This window comes from Mauremys mutica, chromosome 12 (assembly GCF_020497125.1).
Source record: "Mauremys mutica isolate MM-2020 ecotype Southern chromosome 12, ASM2049712v1, whole genome shotgun sequence".
In the NCBI taxonomy this organism is placed as follows: Eukaryota; Metazoa; Chordata; order Testudines; family Geoemydidae; genus Mauremys; species Mauremys mutica.
Window position 1 is genome coordinate 33372582 of NC_059083.1, and position 18984 is coordinate 33391565.

Consider the following 18984-nt stretch of genomic DNA (forward strand, 5'->3'; position numbering starts at 1 on the left):
CGCGAGGTTTGTAGAAGCGAGGATTGTGTGAGGTGAGTGGGAAAGAACTGTGGGAGAAGTCGTTGCGACCTTGTGTCAATAATGAATGTAGACTGGCGTCTAAATAGAAGTGAGAAAAATAAGATATCAAGATGGCCTATGTATAAACAAAATGCAGCTGTTGCTCATTATAGTATGTAACAAAATGTATAAATGCTGCTGTAATTGTTTACTTGGGGAGAGACCTGCCTAGGACTGGGGAAACCCTGTGTCCTAGGGCTCTCCCTCCCTCTATACAATTGTAAAGAGAAAATAAAATATCTGACTCTGCTGCACCCAACCAAAAAGTGAGAACTAAGTTTTTCTCCAACAATGACAGAGTGCAGCAACGACTTCTATTCACCGTTGTGCTGGCACAGCGGCAGGGGCAACAGGTTTGTATAATTTTTGGTGGGGTGCCCAGAATGGGCCCATGTCCTGCGCCTCCCCTCCCACCCCCACCTGCCTTGTAAGCCAATCTATATATTTTTAAAATAATGTAAAAATGGACTGGAAACAGTAAGCGCTTAACAGTTTCCCTCTATTGCACAATATCACTATTGTCAGAAAAATGTATTTAACTAAGACTATCAACTTGATTAATACTGTTTTGAATACGGAAACAACGCAGCACTCTTGGATCAATAACCCATAAAAGCAAATACCAAGCCCTAGCTGCTCAGGTCCAGACTCCAGGAAGCCCCCTCAGAGTCAGTCAACTCCTGGTGGGTGCTGGGGGGGGCTGCCATAACATGTGTCTCCTCCCCTCCTCCCTCTGCTCGCGCAGTCCCTTTGTTGTGAGGTAGCGCAGCATAGAGTGGCTGGGCAAGGGGCAGCTCCATCCCCCACTGGACAACGATGAAAAGTGTTTGCTGCCTCCTGAAGAACATTGCAATAGAAGGGGCTACATTTTGTTTTAGTTTTAGAAAGTATTTGCTTTTATGGCTTATTGATCCAAGAGTGCTGCTGCACAGGGCGCAGGCAGGTGTGGGTACAAGTGTTGGCAAACCACGCTGTCCCTGCATTGAACCTTGGTATTGTTCCCCTCATAGTACGGTACAGTAGGTACACTCTGTTATGCAAGTCTTAGTTACACGGAAGACACAAGACAATGGCCCATTGAGGAAAGCCAGCCTTAACCAATTAGTAGGAAATAAACAAGTATATCAATCATGTAGTAATGAGTAACCTGTTTGATGTCAATCATGTAGTAATGAGTAACCTGTCTGTAAGAAAGGGAATAAAAGAAAAGGTCCGGGACTTTCCTAGGACGCCTCTCTGCAGCACCGTCTCTGTTTCCCGTTACTACATCTGGTGACCCCGACGTGATCCAGACACAAGACACCCGACTCATTGGCTGGCTTAGCCTTGGTGCACCACAGCGCAACGCGCTCCCTTGTGAGTATGGGGGGGGACTTATCCATTGAGCAAAAAGATCATGCAAAAGAGTTATTGAAACTTATCAAACAGGACGGGTGTACTGCAGTATCGTTACGACACTTAGAGGAATTGCTCCGAGCAATTGAGTACAAGTGCCCATGGTACTTGAACCGAGGCTCCCTAGACCACTCCGATTGGATAAAGATCGGGGAGGCATTATTTCGGGAACCTCGAGCCGAGATCCAACATATTCTGTTATGGCAGCACTGTTCAGCTGCGGTGGGGAGATTACGAAAAGAGGCGTCCCCCTCCGCACCTCCCTTGCTCTCGGTGAAGGCACCTCCAGCATATCCCCGAGTGCTCCCACCGGCCCCTTCCTTAGCACCAAAAACTTCTACACCAGTGGTGGACACCCTGGGGCAGAAGTCTCTTCATCAGGGCACTGTTTGCGCCGCCCTTGCGGCGGCGCAAGCAAGCGGACAAGACCCCTTATTGGAACAATGGGAGGGAGAAGTCCCTTTGGTGTTTCCTCTGTCTTATGACCCTCCCAATGAGGCAGGTGAGGTGGTAGCTCGGCACTCCACCCTCCCGCACTCAATTCTTCGGGAGCTTAACAAAGCGGTACGTGAGTCAGGGCTGCGTTCCACTTATGTGCAGGGTATGATAGAAGGGATCGCCAATAGTTATACTATGATCCCGGAGGACTGGAAACATCTATTTCGTATGATCCTTTCCCCTGCACAATACGTGGTATGGGATAATGAGTTTAAATTGGCAGCCCTAGCACTCGGTAACGCGCAGAATACTGCTGAGCAAATATATGGGACAGGAGCTTTTGCCACCATAGAACAACAATCTATATTGCCCATGGAATCTTTTCACCGCACGGCAATGTGCATTCAGAGAGCCTTTTGGCGGGTTCCGGCCTCCGGTAAGCCCCTTCGATCATTCACAAATGTTAAACAACAAGCTACGGAACCTTATCATCATTTCGTTGATCGCCTCAAAGAGGCTGTTCAACGCCAAATTGACAATCCGGACGCTCAGGTGGAACTCCTTTTATGCTTAGCATATGAGCAGTCCAATGCTGATTGTCGGAAAATTCTCCAAACTATCATTCACCGCCCTAATTACACACTCGCTGATATGTTGCAGGCATGTGCCGAAGTAGGCACTCAGACCCACGCTATGGCACTGTTGGCGGGAGCAATCCGTCAAGGTAACAAACCTACGGGTAACTGCTTTAACTGTCAGCGACCCGGACACTTTAAAAAGGAGTGCCGAGCCCCAGGAGGTGGTGCTTATAAGGGCGGAGCTAACACAACCGGGGGCCGTCCTACTAAAAAGTGCCCAAAATGTAACAAAGGATATCATTGGGCCAATCAATGTCGCTCCTCGACTTCAGCTAATTCGGGAAACTTTCAACCAGGCCCCCCTTCAGCCCCGGTTTAAAGGAGGGAGCCCTGCCTGCCATGGCCGCTCAACCGGCCACAAAAGGCAGTGCTGGTTTGGATCTTATCAATGCAGTAGATATGCAATCCCCTCTTCCTGGTGACGTACTCCTCATGCCTACGCAGCTTTCTGGTCCGCTTCCCCCGGATACATTTGGGTTGATTTTGCCTCACTCATCTGCTAGTAGTCAGTCTATTATGATTGTGCCCGGAGTTATCGATTCTGATTACACCGGCATTATCTATGTTCAAATTTGGAGTCACCTTCCCCTCAAATTAAAGGCGGGGGATTCTTGGGCTCAACTGCTAATCTTACCTTACACAGCGCCAGCCGGACCCAGCCAGGCGAGTCGTGCCGGCGGATTTGGTTCTACTCGCGTTAATCTGGAGCAAGGTCCCCTTTTTCATCCACAGATTGCTGCGGTCTTACAACACATTCGAACCCACAAGCCGACCCATAAGTATACCATCAACGGTAAGGAGCTCTATGGGTTGCTAGACACTGGAGCGGATGTTTCAGTAATTGCACAAAAGCATTGGGACCCTTCCTGGCCTTCTGAAATCTCCCCCTCAGTTTGGGGAGTGGGAGGCCCGCAATCTTCTCGACAGAGCACCAATTGGCTCTCAGTATGGGATAGTGAGGAAGGGCGAGAGGTTGCAAAAATTCGTCCGTGCATTTTGCCAATTGATCTTAATCTCTGGGGATGAGACCTATTATCTCAACTGGGAGCCTCCCTAGTTGTGCCATGACACGTCAATGCTCTTCACACACTGCCCTCCCCCTGGAATGGAAAACCCACGTCCCAGTGTGGGTTGAACAATGGCCACTCCCTCAGGAAAAATTAATAGCCCTTAAAGAATTAGTTCAGGAACAGTTAACCGAGGGACATATTGAACCTACTACTAGCCCATATAATACCCCACTGCCAGATGTGCTTACAGTATTTACAGACGGAAGTCCACACCGTGGGGTTCTCTCTTGGCGTGACCCACTTACCACCCGCTGGTGTTCCTTGTTTACCCTACCCCAAAGCTCCGCCCAGCGTGCTGAGCTGGCTGCAGTAATTTTGGCCTTTAATCGTTTTTCAATGCAGCCGTTTAATATTATTACTGATAGTTTATATGTAGCCAATGTTGTTTCAAATATTAGTGGCAGTTATGTATCACCGGCACTAGATAAAAATTTGCTAGCTTTGTTTTTAGCATTGCAACATCTCATTCATTCCCGTACCGATCAGTTTTTTATTGCTCATATCCGAAGCCACCAACCCTTCCCTGGCATGTTGACGGAAGGCAATGCCCAGGCGGATACCCAACTCCGGGCATTCCCTTGTACTCCTATAGAAAGTCATGCCCTACATCATCAAAATGCCAAGGCATTGGCTAAACAATTTCAGATCCCTCTTTCTGATGCTCGAGGTATTGTTCAACAATGTCCTCAATGCACCCTTAACCCACAGGGTCCTCCCATAGGGGTAAATCCCCGTGGTCTCGGAGCCAATCAACTTTGGCAGATGGATGTTACCCTTTTTCCCCCCTTCTCCCCTTGGAAATACCTGCACGTTGTCATCGACACATTTTCAGGCTACACTTGGGTAACAGCCCAAAAAGGGGAGGCTACCAAACATGTTTGCAATCACTTGATTCGCAGTTTTGCGGTAATGGGCAGCCCCGCTGAGTTGAAAACCGACAATGGCCCTGCTTACTGTTCCTCCGCCATGGCCGCATTTTGTGCCCAGTGGGGCATTCTCCACAAATTCGGCATTCCTTATAATTCCCGGGGTCAGGCCATTGTTGAAAGGGCTAACCGCACCCTAAAGGAGGCCCTTACTAAACAAAAACAAAAAGGAGCAGTGCCCCTATCCTTGCCAGATAAGGAAGAATGGCTGGCTCGTGTCTTGTTTACACTGAATCATTTAAATTTAACCTTGTTTAATAATCAGTTTTTATCTAGAGCCCAGCGCCATTATCGACAGACCGAGCCCCTTCCAGCGCCGAAGGTGATATATCGCAAGCTGCCAGGACCAGAGTGGAGCCTGCCCGTGCCGCTCATTACCTGGGGCCGGGGCTACGCAGCGGTGTCAACTGAAACCGGCCCTGTGTGGGTTCCCGCTCGCTTTGTGAAGCCGTGGAAAGATGGCCTGGCATCAGGGGCTAAAGAATCCCATTCCGGATTTCAGTCTGACCCTGACGGATAGGGTGGACAAGATCGACAAGGCCCGAAAGCATGGCACACCCAACGCTGCCATAACTTGGGGACAGGTCAAAGCTTTATCGCGGCAGGCTGAACGTGTATTAGAACAAACTAAGGCGGATAAGACTACAGAAAATTATTTTCTTGCGCTAGTAGCCAGCTTAAATGCTAATTCTCTTTGCTGGATTATGTACATTTGTGTGACCGTTCTGTGTTTGCCGCAAGGTGTTGCAAAATCGAGCGGCTATAGATTATTTACTTATGCTGCATCATTATGGGTGTGAAAAGGTTAATGATATGTGTTGCTTTAATATTTCTGATCACCATCATTCAGTTGAAAATCAACTCAAGATTATTAAAAATTTAACAGATCAAATCAGATACAATCCAGACCCCCTCGCGGGATGGTGGGATTGGCTTTCCTCATGGCTTCCTAACATTGGGTGGTTGCATCAGCTTGTCACCTTTGGAGGACTCACTGTACTCTTGCTCGTGCTATTTTGCTGCGGCATTCAGTGTGTCCCCTCCTTTGTTTCTCTCTTTATCAAGGGCTGTCCATGGACCTACCCAGGGCCCCCTCGAAAGTATTAATCATATTTAACAAAACAAAAAGGAGGAGATGTGGGTACAAGTGTTGGCAAACCACGCTGTCCCTGCATTGAACCTTGGTATTGTTCCCCTCATAGTACGGTACAGTAGGTACACTCTGTTATGCAAGTCTTAGTTACACGGAAGACACAAGACAATGGCCCATTGAGGAAAGCCAGCCTTAACCAATTAGTAGGAAATAAACAAGTATATCAATCATGTAGTAATGAGTAACCTGTTTGATGTCAATCATGTAGTAATGAGTAACCTGTCTGTAAGAAAGGGAATAAAAGAAAAGGTCCGTGACTTTCCTAGGACGCCTCTCTGCAGCACCATCTCTGTTTCCCGTTACTACAGGCAGGGATGCCAGCAATGCCCCTCTGCTATGTACATCGGCCAAACTGGACAATCCCTACGGAGAAGGATAAATGGACACAAATCAGATACTAGGAATGGCAATATACAAAAACCTGTAGGAGAACACTTCAACCTCCCTGGCCACACAATACAGGATTTAAAGGTAGCCATCCTGCAGCAAAAAAAACTTCAGGACCAGACGTCAAAGAGAAACTGCTGAGCTACAGTTCATCTGCAAATTTGACACCATCAGCTCAGGATTGAACAAAGACTGTGAATGGCTTGCCAACTACAAAAGCAGTTTCTCCTCCCTTGGTGTTCACACCTCAACTGCTAGTAGAGGGCCTCACCCTCCCTGATTGAACTAACCTCATTATCTCTAGCCTGATTCTTGCTGGCATATTTATACCTGCCTCTGGAAATTTCCACCACATGCATTCGACAAAGTGGGTATTTACCCACAAAAGCTCATGCTCCAAAACATCTGTTAGTCTATAAGGTGCCACAGGACTCTTTGCTGCTTTTAATTCTATCATTTTTTCAACTATTAATTTTCAAAGATGTAGTGCAGGACGTAAGCAGATGTGCCCTGCCTTCCAGAGAGAACCAGTCAAGACAATAAGGGTGGGGGGGAGAAAGAGAGAGAGAGCAGCTGCACATGTGTGTAGTTGTGATGTTTATGACACTTGTACATTTGTAACTGAACAACCCAGTCTGACAATTTAATAGTTTATTTTGTGAAGATAAATATTTTGGATTTCTTGAAATTCCACAGTTGAAATACAAATGACGTTATTTAGAGAAGTTAAACTTCACTATAGATTTGAGGGAAAGATAAAAAATATAAATAATTCAATTTCTACAAATATATTTAGATACTTGTTTTTAAAATAGTGTTTAAATGTAAATTAAAATATTCTTGTATTTACACCTTGTTACAATATTTTCTAAATAACCTTTTTTCTTTCTTATTCTACATTGAGATCTATCTCACTGTAGAAAATTCTGACAGGAGTGAATGACCCCATCCACCCCCATCTGCTACCCCTGGGGCAGGGGACAGGAAAGGTGGGGGCTCGGGATTCCCAGGTGTCCGGTTTTCGACTGGAACCTCCAGCTGAAAATGGAAACTGGCAGCGTCCGGTCAGCACAGAAAGTCCAGTTGCTGCAGTAACTGGCCCCCACCACTGGGGGTGGGTAGAGCAGCAGGGCTGGGAGGGGCCAGTCTGTGCCGCGGGGTCACTGTCAGGGACCGAGATTCCCTCCGGCCTGAGCTGGGACCGGGCAGATTATCAGGGGAGCCGCGTTTGTACCCCCAGTGTTGACATAGGGACTGAAATAAGGGTGGAGCTTCCCGGCGAAGGTGTCAGTGAAAGTGAAGAGATGGGACCTGTCAGTCACATTGTAAAACGAGACCTCGCCCGCCTCATAGTCCAGGAAAATCCCCACCCGGCTGGGCCTGACGCTCATGGGGAGGGGGGTTGCGGGGGAGGTGCAGGCCTCGTATCCCCCATCCTCCATCCCCACAACCCAGTATCCATTCCCAGGTGAGAATGTGCTCTCCCCTTTCCTGCTCACAGATTCCCTACAAACCCCCAGTTCCCAGCCTGTCTTGTCTCCCACCTCCACCTCCCAGTAACGCCTCCCGCCCGCGAACCCCTCAGCGCCCAGGACAATGGCATATCTATCAAATCTCTCAGGGTTGTCGGGCAGATCCTGGCGTTTGTCTCCATCTCTCACACGTTTCCGATCCTCAGACAGGACGAGGTTGGGATGAGCCGTGTCTGGATCCAGAGTCACGTCCACTGGGGAGAGAGTCACAGAGTCAGGGCCGGGGGCAGGGGCTGGTCACTGGGATCAAAGGGAAACTAACCTGCGTCCCCGTTAATCACTGGGGGGGAAGACAGGGGGGTTGTGGCCTGAGGGGAGTCAGGGCCCCTCTGCCTGTGAGGAGACAATGAGGAGGAAGGGCAGAAGGAGCGGGGGAGGGGTGAGAAGGTGTCAGGGGAGGCGGGGGAGGGGAGGTGACTGATGTTGGGAGAGGGAGGGGGAGGTGACAGGAGGGGGGGGGAGGGAGGGACATGGGGTGGGGCAGGTACAAGGGCTATGGGGTGATAAGGGAAAGGAGGGGCACCAGACAGGGGTGTGAAGGGAAGGGCAGGTTCCAGGGGGCTGCAGGGGGTGAGGGGAGGGGTGGGCACCAGGGCAGAAGAAGGGGATGGGCCCCAGGAGGCAGCAGGGAGCAAGGGAAGGGGCAGGCACCAGGGGGCAGAGGGATGTGAGGGAATGGGGGGAGCGCCAATGGGGCAGGGGAAATCAAGGGCAGGGTGAGCTCCCAGGGGTGAGATGATGAGGAGTGAAGAGGTGAAACCATGGTGGGGGGGAGCGAATGAACAGGCATTGGTGCCAAAGGGGCAGAATGGGGGTGAGGGAGCAGGTGAGCAGAAGGGGGGCAGAGAGAGGGGTGTGGAGAAGGGCAGGCCCTAGGGGGGCAGAGGCGTGTGCAGGGAGATGTGGGCACCAGGGGCTAGGAGAGGGGGAGGGGAGGGGTGGGGCAGTGCTGAGGTGAGGGGAAGGGCTGAGACCAGGGGTCCCAAAGGCGGGTGAGGGAAGGGACTTGCACCAGGCAGGCAAAGGAAACAGCAGGCACCAGGGAGGCAGATGGGGCCAGGGTAGAGCTGGGACTTGGGGCAGAGGAGGAGCTGGCACCAGGGGACTGGAGGGGCGGTGAGGGGTGCAGGTGTCACGGAGTCAGAGGGGGAGGGGAGGGGCAGGGGTGAGAAATAAAGAGATGGTGGCAGAGAGGCGAGAGGAGAGCAGGGTCAGTGGGGCAGAGGGTGGGGAGGGGATGGGCACCAGGAAGGAAGGGGACAAGGGGAGTGTCAGGTGTTGGGGGGCAGGAGGAGGGAAGGGGCAGGCAGCAGGAGGGTGCGGGGGGGAGGGGAAGGGCAGGTGCCAGGGGATTGAGGGGGTTGAGCAGAAGGGTAGGCACAGGGAGGGCAGAGGAGGGGAGGGAGAAGCACCAGGGGGCAGAGAGGGGTGAGAGGCAGGGCAGGTGGGCAGAGGGAGGTGTTAGCAGAGGGGATTGGGGAGAGGAAGGTGCCAGGGGGTCAGAGTGGGGCTAGAGGAGGGGTGGGCACAGGGGGGTGAGGGAAGGGGCGGGTGCCAGGGGTCAGAGAAGGAGAGGAGCAGATGCCAGGAAGGCTGAGGGGAGTAAGAAGGGCAGGAGGCAGGATAGCAGAGGAGGATGACGGATGGGGTAAGGGCAGTGGCAGGCAGCAGATTGGGGTGAGGGGAGGGGTGGGAGACATGGCACAGAGGAGGGAAAGGGGAGAGGTGGATGCCAGGACATAGCGGGGGTGTGACGTGATGGGAGGGCTCCAGGGTGCAGAGGATGTTTGGGGGAGAGGGGCAGATGACAGGAGGGCAGGGGCAGAAGGGAGGGGCTGTTCCAGCAGGGCAGAGAGGGTGGAGGGCAGGGGCATGTGCCAGGGAGGAAACGTGGGAGTAGAGGGGCAGGGGCCCAGGGGAGCAGAAAGGGAGTGAGAACAGAGGGAGGGATGTTGGTGAGGGGTCAGAATAGACGCTGGGTCCAGGGTCCCTCACAGGGGTGGGGGAAGGGTAAGGGAGGGGCAGGCGACAGGGAATCTCTGCTGCTTTCGGGCCATGTGTGGTTGGTTTCTCGCTCAGAGCAGGTTGTTGCAGTCCCCACACACACTGGGGGTGCAGCCCTGCCCCAGGGGGAGCAGCTGGGACTCTCCATGCTGGCAGGCCCCACGGGCCCCACCTTCCAGCCAGGAAAACCCCACAGCCAGCCCCTCCCCTTGCCAGGCTGAGCCCCACCCCCACGGGGGCAGTTGTCTGGATTGGGCTCACTTGGGGGGCATTACAGTGGAAGATTCGGGGGGGGGGTATAAATGCGCACTAATGGGCTGTTGCTAATGAGGCCAGGGCAGTGGGGAGGGGAGGGGGCATTTCCCCACTTACTGCCCCCTCCATCTGGGAGAAGCTGCACCGGGGACCAGTCCCAGTTCACACCTGCACAGCGCATCTGCAAGTGCCGCGTCACGCCGCCCAAGTCCCCGCCCCCCAGCGCCGCTCAAGTCCCCGCCCCACCCCCAGCATCACCTGGCCAAACCAAAACCAACAAAAACAAACCCCGATCGCCGCCCCTTCCCAAGGTGCTGCCCCAAGCACGTGCTTGGTATGCTGGTGCCTGGAGCCGGCCCTCACTGGGGTTATGGATCAATAATTACAGGGTCACTGGAGCAGAGGAGCTGGACTCTGGGCTCCCAGGTGGGGGCCTGACTCACTGTGCTGAAGAGTCATTCTCTCTCCCACGCTCTGGCCCAGTGCCCATGGCAGTGTTTACACACAGGGGGACGTCATCAGACACCTGGAGCCCAGCGGTTCCAGCTCTCATGGCATCACACGGGGGGACTGAACCTGGGGCTCCCAGCTGAGGGCCCAGCCACTGGGCTAAAGGCTACAAGGGAAGCGGCAGCACCTTTTTTTCTTAATTGAAACCAGTCAGCAAACCCGACATGGATTCGCGAATAGTTTCTCTTGACCCGAAATATAATTTTGCAGCAATTAAACTATTTGTCCAAAACATTTCACCCAGCTCCACTGCAAACCTGTCTGAGCAACTTAGGAGCCCCAATCCCAGTGACCTGCAATGAGAGACTGTCAACATCCCCAGAAACGCAGTTACAGGCAGGCCAGGCTCAGGACATCAGCTATGAAACACTCCAGAGCTGCTGTTTAATTTGCCCTTTGCAGACAAATGCCCCTTGGGACCTTGATCTCACCCCCACAAATTAGGCTGAAAATGGAGACTTGGCTCCAGCCTGAACTCTCTGCCCAGAGCCATTTGTCCCATGAATGCTGCTAGCGTCACAGACCCTCTGCAGCTGCACCTGGGCATCTCCCAGAGCGGATAACAGTCACAGAGACCGTCTCAGAGCCCCAGGAGCTCAGGTGTTTCCATCTAACGACTGCGCCAGCCACCCCCCTCGCTCCCATTAACCATCCCTGGGACAGACACGCTGGGAACTTTCACACCCAGACCCTGGAGACACTTTGGGTCCTTCTACACAGCCTGCAGAAGTGAGTCTTGGAACAGGGTGGACAGATTCAGGCTTACGGGGCTCCCTCTTTGGCACTAAAAATAACCGTGTAGATTGTGCAAGAGGGGACATTGTCTGTGTCCACATCCCCTTCACCTCCTTCCTGGGATGGGGAACAGCAGCCCCAGGGCCCCTCCCTTCACCCCCAGGGCAGGGGAGCGAGAGCCCTCAGCCTCCTGGGCAGTGGTGCCCCAGCACAGGTTCCTGGGTGAGCGAGAAAGTGTCTCCACACAGAGAGCTCTGCGCACCCGGCAAATACACAGATGTGCCTGTGGATCAGGATCCGGGATGGTGCTCTGCCCAGGAGTGATGGAAGCTCCCTAAAAGTAGAGGGGTCACCCACTCGTGCCAGCCCTTCTCCCTGAGCTCCTGTCCCCGCACTCCTAAACCCTCGCTCTCACATTGCCCCTTCTTCCTGAGCCCCTGCCTTCACTCCACCTCTTCCCCACACCCTGACCCCCTGGTCTCTCCTCCCGGCCCCCTGCCCCAGTGTCGCTCACCCTTACAGCTGGTAAAAAATGGGAGGGAATAGCCCTCCCATTGGTAAAAGTGATGGGGCCATGGCCCCATGGCCCCCATCTTCCAGTGCCCCTTACTCACCCCTCCATCCCCAGTAGGAGAGGACCCTTGGGACAGTGTCAGTGAGTTGGGTGCTGGGGGTATGAATTGGGTTTTACACCCAGCTGCTGGAGCTCTGTGTATGGAGGGTATAAGGAGATAGAGGCCGTGTGAGCCCCTCACTGTCCTGCCAACGTGGCTCAGCCCTGACAGCTGCTGTAGCCTCTCCCTGGGGAGGAATCGTCCCTGCGGCCCCTTCAGGCCTTGGCCTCCCTGCGGAGGTGGCCGGTGAGGCTGCCGTTAAAGTGAGTTACGATGTGAGCTCCTGTCCACTGGGAACTGGACTCTGAGCCTGGGCTGAGATCGGTGACTGGGGAGTGAAAGGCCCCAGCTGCCCTCACTGCCCCCCAAGCCAGCCCAGCGCTACCAGCCATTCAGTGCAATAACAGCAACGCTCAGGCTTGGTGACACAGCCAGTGCCCCAACGGGCAGGGCGAGGGCCTGTCCAAGGAGCAATGGGCACAATCTGCAGCAAGGGAGGTTGAGGCTGGAGATGAGGAAACATTTGCTAATTCTCAAGGCCGTGAAGCTCTGGACCTGGCTCCAGGGGAGGTTGTGGGATCCCCGTCACTGGAGGTTTGTAAGAACAGGTTGGACAAATCCCTGCCAGGGATAGTCTAGTCCCTGACCTAGTGTGGGGGGCTGGTCTAGGTGACCTCTCGAGGGCCCTTCCAGCCCTGCATTGCTCTGGTTCTAGGTTACAGCAGTTCCTGGGGCTGGGCCCTGTGGGCTCTAGGCCTGGTGAGTGGCACGTGACAGAGCTAACACTGTTAGTGACCATGGTAGCTGGCACCTCAGCATCCCTGCCAGGGGTCTGGGCTGGCATGTGGCTGCCTGTACCTGACTCAGCAGGGTGTTACTGGGCCTTGTGGACAGGACCTAGGGTTGGAACCTGTCCATAGGGTGCCAGGCGTCTGTTTTTTTATTGGAACGCCTGGTTGAAAAGGGGCCCTGGCGGCTCTGGTTGGCACCACCGACTGGGACATTAAAAGTCTGGTCAGTGGCGCACTGGGGGCCCGGGGCTAAGGCAGGCTCCCTGCCTCCCTAGGTCCGTGCAGCTCCTGGAAGTGGCCACCAATTTACTTCCCTGGAGTTTGAAACTTTTCTAGCAGAACAGAACCAAGTGTCAGCCATGGTCAAGCCTCCCTTTGAATACAGGTTGGCTCTGGGGGTGGGGGGAAATGTATTAAGAGGGCTGGTCCTGTTAGGGGAGTCAGGGGCCAGACTACCTGTGACAGGCACCTATAGGGGAGAATGAGACAACCCAGACCAACCTGGCAGTAATTGAATCCCTGGGTGGCTAGTCGGCAGCGAAACAGCTAATGAGGCTGATAAAGGGTAACCAGGGCTCAGCTGAAGGGATCCTAGGGACAGGAAGGTGCTGAGGAGAGGAGCTCCCAGGAGAGCTCACCTGAGCAAGGAGCCTGGAAGGGGCTCCTAGAGCAGTGCTCCCCAAACTGTGGGTCATGCCCCCCTAGAAGGTGTGGAGGAACATTTGGGGGGCCTGACAGCGCCTGGACCAGCCCCCATGGTGGCGGGAAGGAAACGTCACCCAGCCCTGCTTTGACCCCAGCTCTACTCCGGCCCCACCCTCAGCCCCAGCTGCGTCTCCGGCCCCGACTTCAGCCACCGACTCCCGGCCCTGCTCCAGGCTGAGAGCCCAGCTGCAGCCCCAGCCCCAAACAAGGTTCCGCCCCCAGACGAAGCCCCCAGCTCCCGGCCCCAACTGTGGGTCCACTCCCAGCCATGGCCCCCAGCTTCTGGCCCCAACTGGAGCCCCGTTCCTGGCCCAGTTCCTGACAGCAGCTCCCAGGGTGGTGGCACAAACCAGGTAAGGGAGGGCAGGACCAAAAAAGTTTGGCGACCACTGTCCTAGGCAGAGGAGCTCCCCTAAGGGGGAGGAGCTGCCAGAGACGACAATGACAGCAGCAGCTGTAGCAGGACAGAGCCCTGGAGAGCTGCCCCCGGCTGGAGAAAGTGGATGCAGAGAATAAAGGCACCGTCTGAAATGACCCCAGCTCCAGGAGCGGGGACTGGAGTCGTCTGATTCCATGATGGAAACTAATCCAAGCCCAGCTCCGGGAAGGACTGAGGGCTCCTGACTTGAGGACAGTGAGGAGCTGGAGTGAGAGCTGGAGGCTGGAACAGAGTGAAGGAAAAGATTTTATTTTGGGGTTTACTTGGACTCAGAGTGGACCACAGGACGGGATCTGTTAGACTGTGAGGTGTAATTTAAAGAGTGCTGCAGAGGATAAATTGAGGCAGGAACCTTGCCAAGACACCCTGAAATGTCTGAACGTGATAACTCAGCCATGGAGGGGTCAGGATGTCAGAGTGACGGCGCCTGGTCAGACACCTGGGCAAGTACCAGCAGGTGGTTGTAAGTAGCAGGCAAACTGCCCAGCACTCAGCCCATCAGCCTCCAACTATCACAGCTCCAAGCCTGTCAGCTGGGCGCAAGCGTGTCCTGGGGTCCCAGGCTCTGTCCAGAGCCCCAGGCACAACACAGCTGAATGTCCCAGTAGAATCCACTCACCTACGAATCTCTTCAGCGCTTCCCCCATGTCAAGGGAAATTTTATACACGTTCTTCAGGTCAGTAGAAACAGCTTCTGGTTCCTGGAGCTTCACATTCTCACTCCTACGAAGAAAACGTCCCATCATCACTCAGCTGCTCTGTACACACATCATCCCAGAACCACCACCAAGAATATAAGAGCAATGAACATAGGAAACACACCTGCTCAATGTGCTTTTCACATCCTGGAAGGAAAAAAAGAGAATCAATGTTCTGTATTAACACAATGTGCATAAACCTGTGTGAGTTTCACTCTGGGCATCAAACTTTCATCTAGAAAATAGATCAACCCTCCCAGGCTTCACTCTTTTGTGGTAAAAACTCCTATGACATTTTGAATTAACACTTGTTTCATTTATGTAGGTGAGACAGGAATTTAGCTAAAGGATTCTCCCTTCTAGGGACCCAACCCATCAGTATCTGTGTTTATCGACTGTGTTGGGTCCAATGTTCTGGAGTTAGAGCAGGGATGGGTTCAGCTCAGTATCAACCTTGTATCATCCATTTAATCTCCCATGGCCTCACTGGGTCTCCATGAGGAGAATTCCCCTCTAACATGAACTGGGATATTTTGGAAATGATGGAGCCCTTAGCCGGATGTTCTGTTTGTCAGTAAACCACAGAACACATTTACTCTAATTGTTGGAATCCAGACCCAGGGATCTGAGTTCTAATTCTGGATTGTGGAGATGAATTTTGATGCTGTCTCACCTTTAGCAGCTCCACAACTGGTTGCTGACACTTCTCCTCTAGCTCTGTGATCAGCTGCTGCAGAGAGGAGCTTTGCTGGGAGAGTTTGGTGACATTTTCCTGTAGTCTCTGCAGAGTCTCCTTCTCCTCCTCCTCCAGGCTCTGCAGAAGCAGCTGCTCCTCCTCTCTCAGCAGTGTGTGCAGTTTGTTAAATTCACCTGCAATCATCTCTCTCCTATTCTGCACTTTCCCCTTGAAATAGAAGAATAGGAAAGGCACAGAGAAAACGTGAGCCAGATGCTGAGTTACACAGGCTGGGCCTCTGTCCATGAAGTAGGGGATTAGATCAGTATCAGGTTTTTAAGGAGATTTACTTCTTTGGGAAACGTATCATAAAGAGTTTGTTTTAGTTCAGAGTCCATATGGCCAGTTCCATAGCGGGGTTGTCTAGGGTGCTTTGTAAAGATGTAGACTGTTATTGCAGGTGGCAGGGGATTAGGGTGACCAGACGTCCCGATTTTATCGGTACTGTCCCGATATTTACTTCATTGTCCTGCATCCCGACCGATGTTCGGTCAGGATGCGAATAGGCAGTTATTTTGCCTCCACAGGCAGAGCCTGGAGGGGGCTCGCGCCCCTGCCCTGACTCTGCCCCCTCCTTCCCCTGTTGGATCCCTCCCCAACCCCAACTCCCCCCCGGGGGAAGGAGGCAGAGCCTTTGGCCTCGGCGCCAGGGAAGGGGTGAAGGATGCCAGCTGTGGCTGGGGATGGGGCTGAGTGGGAGTGGGGCCTGGGGCAGAGCAGGAGGGGAGTGTGGGTGGTGCCTCGGGGAGAGGAGGCCTAATGGGGGTAGACCACTGGGCAGGGCGATGATCCGGGTGCAGGGGAGGTTCCGGCCCATAGCTGGCACCAAGCCTGTGCAATGGAGGAAACAACCAGAGCAGGTTCATAACCTCATCCTGGAGCTTTACGGCCCCGTCATTCCTGGGAACGCTGCAGGGGGAAGGGCTCAGGGAGGAATAAACCCAGATACCCACCTGCCACTCTGTGGTTTTCTTCTCCTCTGCAGACATCAGAGCCAGGGCCTCTTCCAGATCCTTCCTCAGAGGGCCCAGGGCTCCCTGGAGTTTCTCCTGCAGGGACATCATGTGCGATAAACAGCCATTAGTCTGCCTGTCCGATGGGTGGACAGTACTGTCCATATTGGTATTTCACACATAAGCAGTCAATATCCTGGAAGTGAGCAGTAGACTCGGCTCTGCCGGCCCCAAAGGCCTCATGGGAGCAGAGACGCCAGTCTCAGAGCAGGGGCTCTGCTCCCTGCAGACACTCAGGACTTCTCAGAGCCTGTGTCTGAGCTAAAGCTGCACATCACTGAGCACAGGCCAGAGGGGAAACAGCTGGGAAGGTTCTGAACGATCCCTCCTGCCGGTGCCAGTGAAGAGGTTGGGGCAGCACCTCGCTGCACTGTACCCAGACCCAGGCCAGGAACAAGACCCCACGTGCTCTCGTCTGTCCAGGCTCCCATGTGGCCTCCCCCAGGCAGCAGCCGAGCACCTGAGCCAGCGCAGTCCCATTAACTGCACAGGGTGAAGCTGTGATGTGGCTGGAGGTCAGTGAGGACCAGGGAATATTCGGTCTGGGGGAATGTGCCACCCATAATTATAACTGCCCCAGAGCTGTAATAACCCAGGGCTCTCTTCCCCTTTGACAGCGTGTGATTCCTTCACACAGCAACGTGCTCCTGCCCGCCAGGCCCGCTCTGTGCAACACCCCTGGCAGCCCCCCACAGCCGCCTGCTGAGATCTCCCCGTTTCACTTTTTCTCTTTTCTCTGAACCCTCGAGTTCTCGCCTGCCCTTTTCCCAAGGGCCCAGGCTGCTGCTGCTGCTGAGAGCTCCTGGGGAGCTGCTCAGTGACACCCCTGCGGTGCTGCTGCAGGGAAGCAGTGAGGGAGGGAGCCAGCAGGGGCCAGTGAGAGACAGGAGGAGGAAAAGCAGCCTTTGCATCCAGCAAAACAGCCTCATCAATGAGCAGGGATCAGAACAGGGGAGGGGCAAAGGTGGCTGGATTCTTTGAAGCTCCGCCCATGTGAGTCACTAAAAGGAGACACATGATCCGTTCAAATGGTGCATTGTTCAAAACGGGATGGAGTTGCTGATTGGCTCCAAGGGGCTCCTGGAGCCGGACTCCCCTCATGGGGCTATAATGTACCCCTGGGCTCCGCTGGGCTCTCTGGGCCTGGTCCGCCTTTACTGGGGAAAAATAAGAGGTGGCATCTCCCAAACATCACCCGCTTGTGGCACTGGAAGGAGGCGTCACTGGCAATAAATGGTGCCGAGCTGTAATTCTCCCTCTTCGCTCTCAGAGGGGAATAAAATAATTAACAGTGTTGATATTTAAATGATCAGTTCTCCAGTCTGAAGGTAACACACTCACCTAGACTGGCCTGCAGCTCATGTGATTTAAACCTCACTGATTGTTAACACCGGCCGTGGTGGAAAAAGTCCCCTTATTTCAGCAGTGGAAGCTGAGTGTGAAAAACATTCAGAAACTCAGAGAAAAGTTTCCTACAGCAGGTATCTTTTAAGACTTGTTATTCTGATTCTGTCGCCACACTGCCAGATCATTCATTTTGTGATAGCATCTCCCGTACAATGAAGGCTTTACAGAGCTGAATGATGCATCACACCTGTGACAGGCAACTTTCAGTGCAATCAGCCTGTAATTAAAATCCAAAGTTATTATCCCTTAAACTTGACAGCAATTCCCTACCTTGTACTCCTGGGCAGCCTCCTTTATGGGAACCACCCTGTGATCTCTGTGAGCCCGGGACAGATGGCAAACCACACAGACAGAAGTTTGATCCTCTTCACAGAACAGTTTCAGAGTCTCCTGGTGTTCCCCACACACCCTCTCCTCTCCTGCTCCCTTTGCTGCCTGTAAACTCAGCCGTTTGGCTATTTCTACAACATTTGCCAGCTTCCTGTTCAGCCTGAGGTTTTCCTGCTGCACAGTTTCTCTGCACTGAGGGCAGGAGACGTCTGTATCTGGTATCTCCCAGCACTGGGCGATGCAGGCTCGGCAGAAATTGTGCCCACAGTCTATAATCACCGGGTCCTTAAAATACTCCAGACAGACGGGGCACGTAGCTTCCTCCTGGAGACTTTCCACGGGGTTGTCTGTGGCCATGGCTCCCTCTGGATAGTGTCACAGGGTTAGTTTCCCTTTCCTGAGCTCAGAAATATGCCCGCCTGCAGCAGCAGCAATTGGGTGTTTCCCTTCCTGGAACTGACTCAGGCTGTTTGCTCTCTGGAGCCAGATCACCGGTAATGTTCCAGCCCTGGGGGCTTTGGTGAGAAATGTCCCAACAAGGCTCTGATCCTGCAATCAGCCCCCTCTGCTGGTGGGGGGGGGGGGGGGGGCGACATTCGGGCTTCACATGGACATCAGCTTCCCCTTGTCCTGCTGAGCTGACAGAACTGTGTGTCCAAGGAGTGATATTTAGGCTTGGCGGAATTCATTTGATTTAATACGTAATTTTGACAGATAAAGAATAATATTTATTTGAAAGACTTTTTTTGTATTTATCTATTTAAACTTTCAGAGTTTCAGTTTTTAATCAATATTATTGTTCACAATTGTGGGAAATTGGGATAGGGGCATTCAGACAATATTTTAGTCAGACAATAAATTAGTTTATGACAGTCGACATGGAGATTCAAAAAGTTAAAAAGTGTAACTGTTAAAACACAAATTGTCAACATCACATGTCAAAATATACTAAGTAAATCTCCTTAAATCAAACTCTAGTAAGTTCTCAAGCATTTTTCTTACTGTGCCTATTTGAAAATTTCACTTATCAATGGAAATATTTTTCCATGGTTTGTGTGTATACAGTGAACTCAACATTTACTGACACCTACCAATAAAATCTAATCCTTCTGAGTCTAGGGATATTCAATTCACAGGCCAAAAACTTT

At 52.9% G+C, this 18984-nt stretch overlaps 2 protein-coding genes and 1 long non-coding RNA gene across 3 annotated transcripts in view; all 3 read right to left on the reverse strand.

Moving 5' to 3' along the window:
• Positions 1–18984, reverse strand: part of LOC123346494 (E3 ubiquitin-protein ligase TRIM39-like) — a 145053-nt gene that overhangs the window by 70705 nt on the left and 55364 nt on the right. The window lies entirely within an intron of this gene.
• On the reverse strand, positions 1067–1349 carry LOC123346505. The gene is made up of 2 exons (XR_006573006.1): positions 1241–1349; positions 1067–1207 (listed from the first exon to the last, which is right to left on the reverse strand). It is a non-coding gene; the product is annotated as an uncharacterized LOC123346505 (long non-coding RNA).
• Positions 7100–18248, reverse strand: LOC123346495 (E3 ubiquitin-protein ligase TRIM39-like). The gene is made up of 6 exons (XM_044983930.1): positions 17777–18248; positions 16040–16135; positions 15024–15254; positions 14475–14497; positions 14272–14375; positions 7100–7793 (listed from the first exon to the last, which is right to left on the reverse strand). Exons 1-6 carry the CDS (start codon positions 18191–18193, stop codon positions 7234–7236), a joined length of 1431 nt encoding a protein of 476 aa, XP_044839865.1. The 5' UTR covers positions 18194–18248; the 3' UTR covers positions 7100–7233.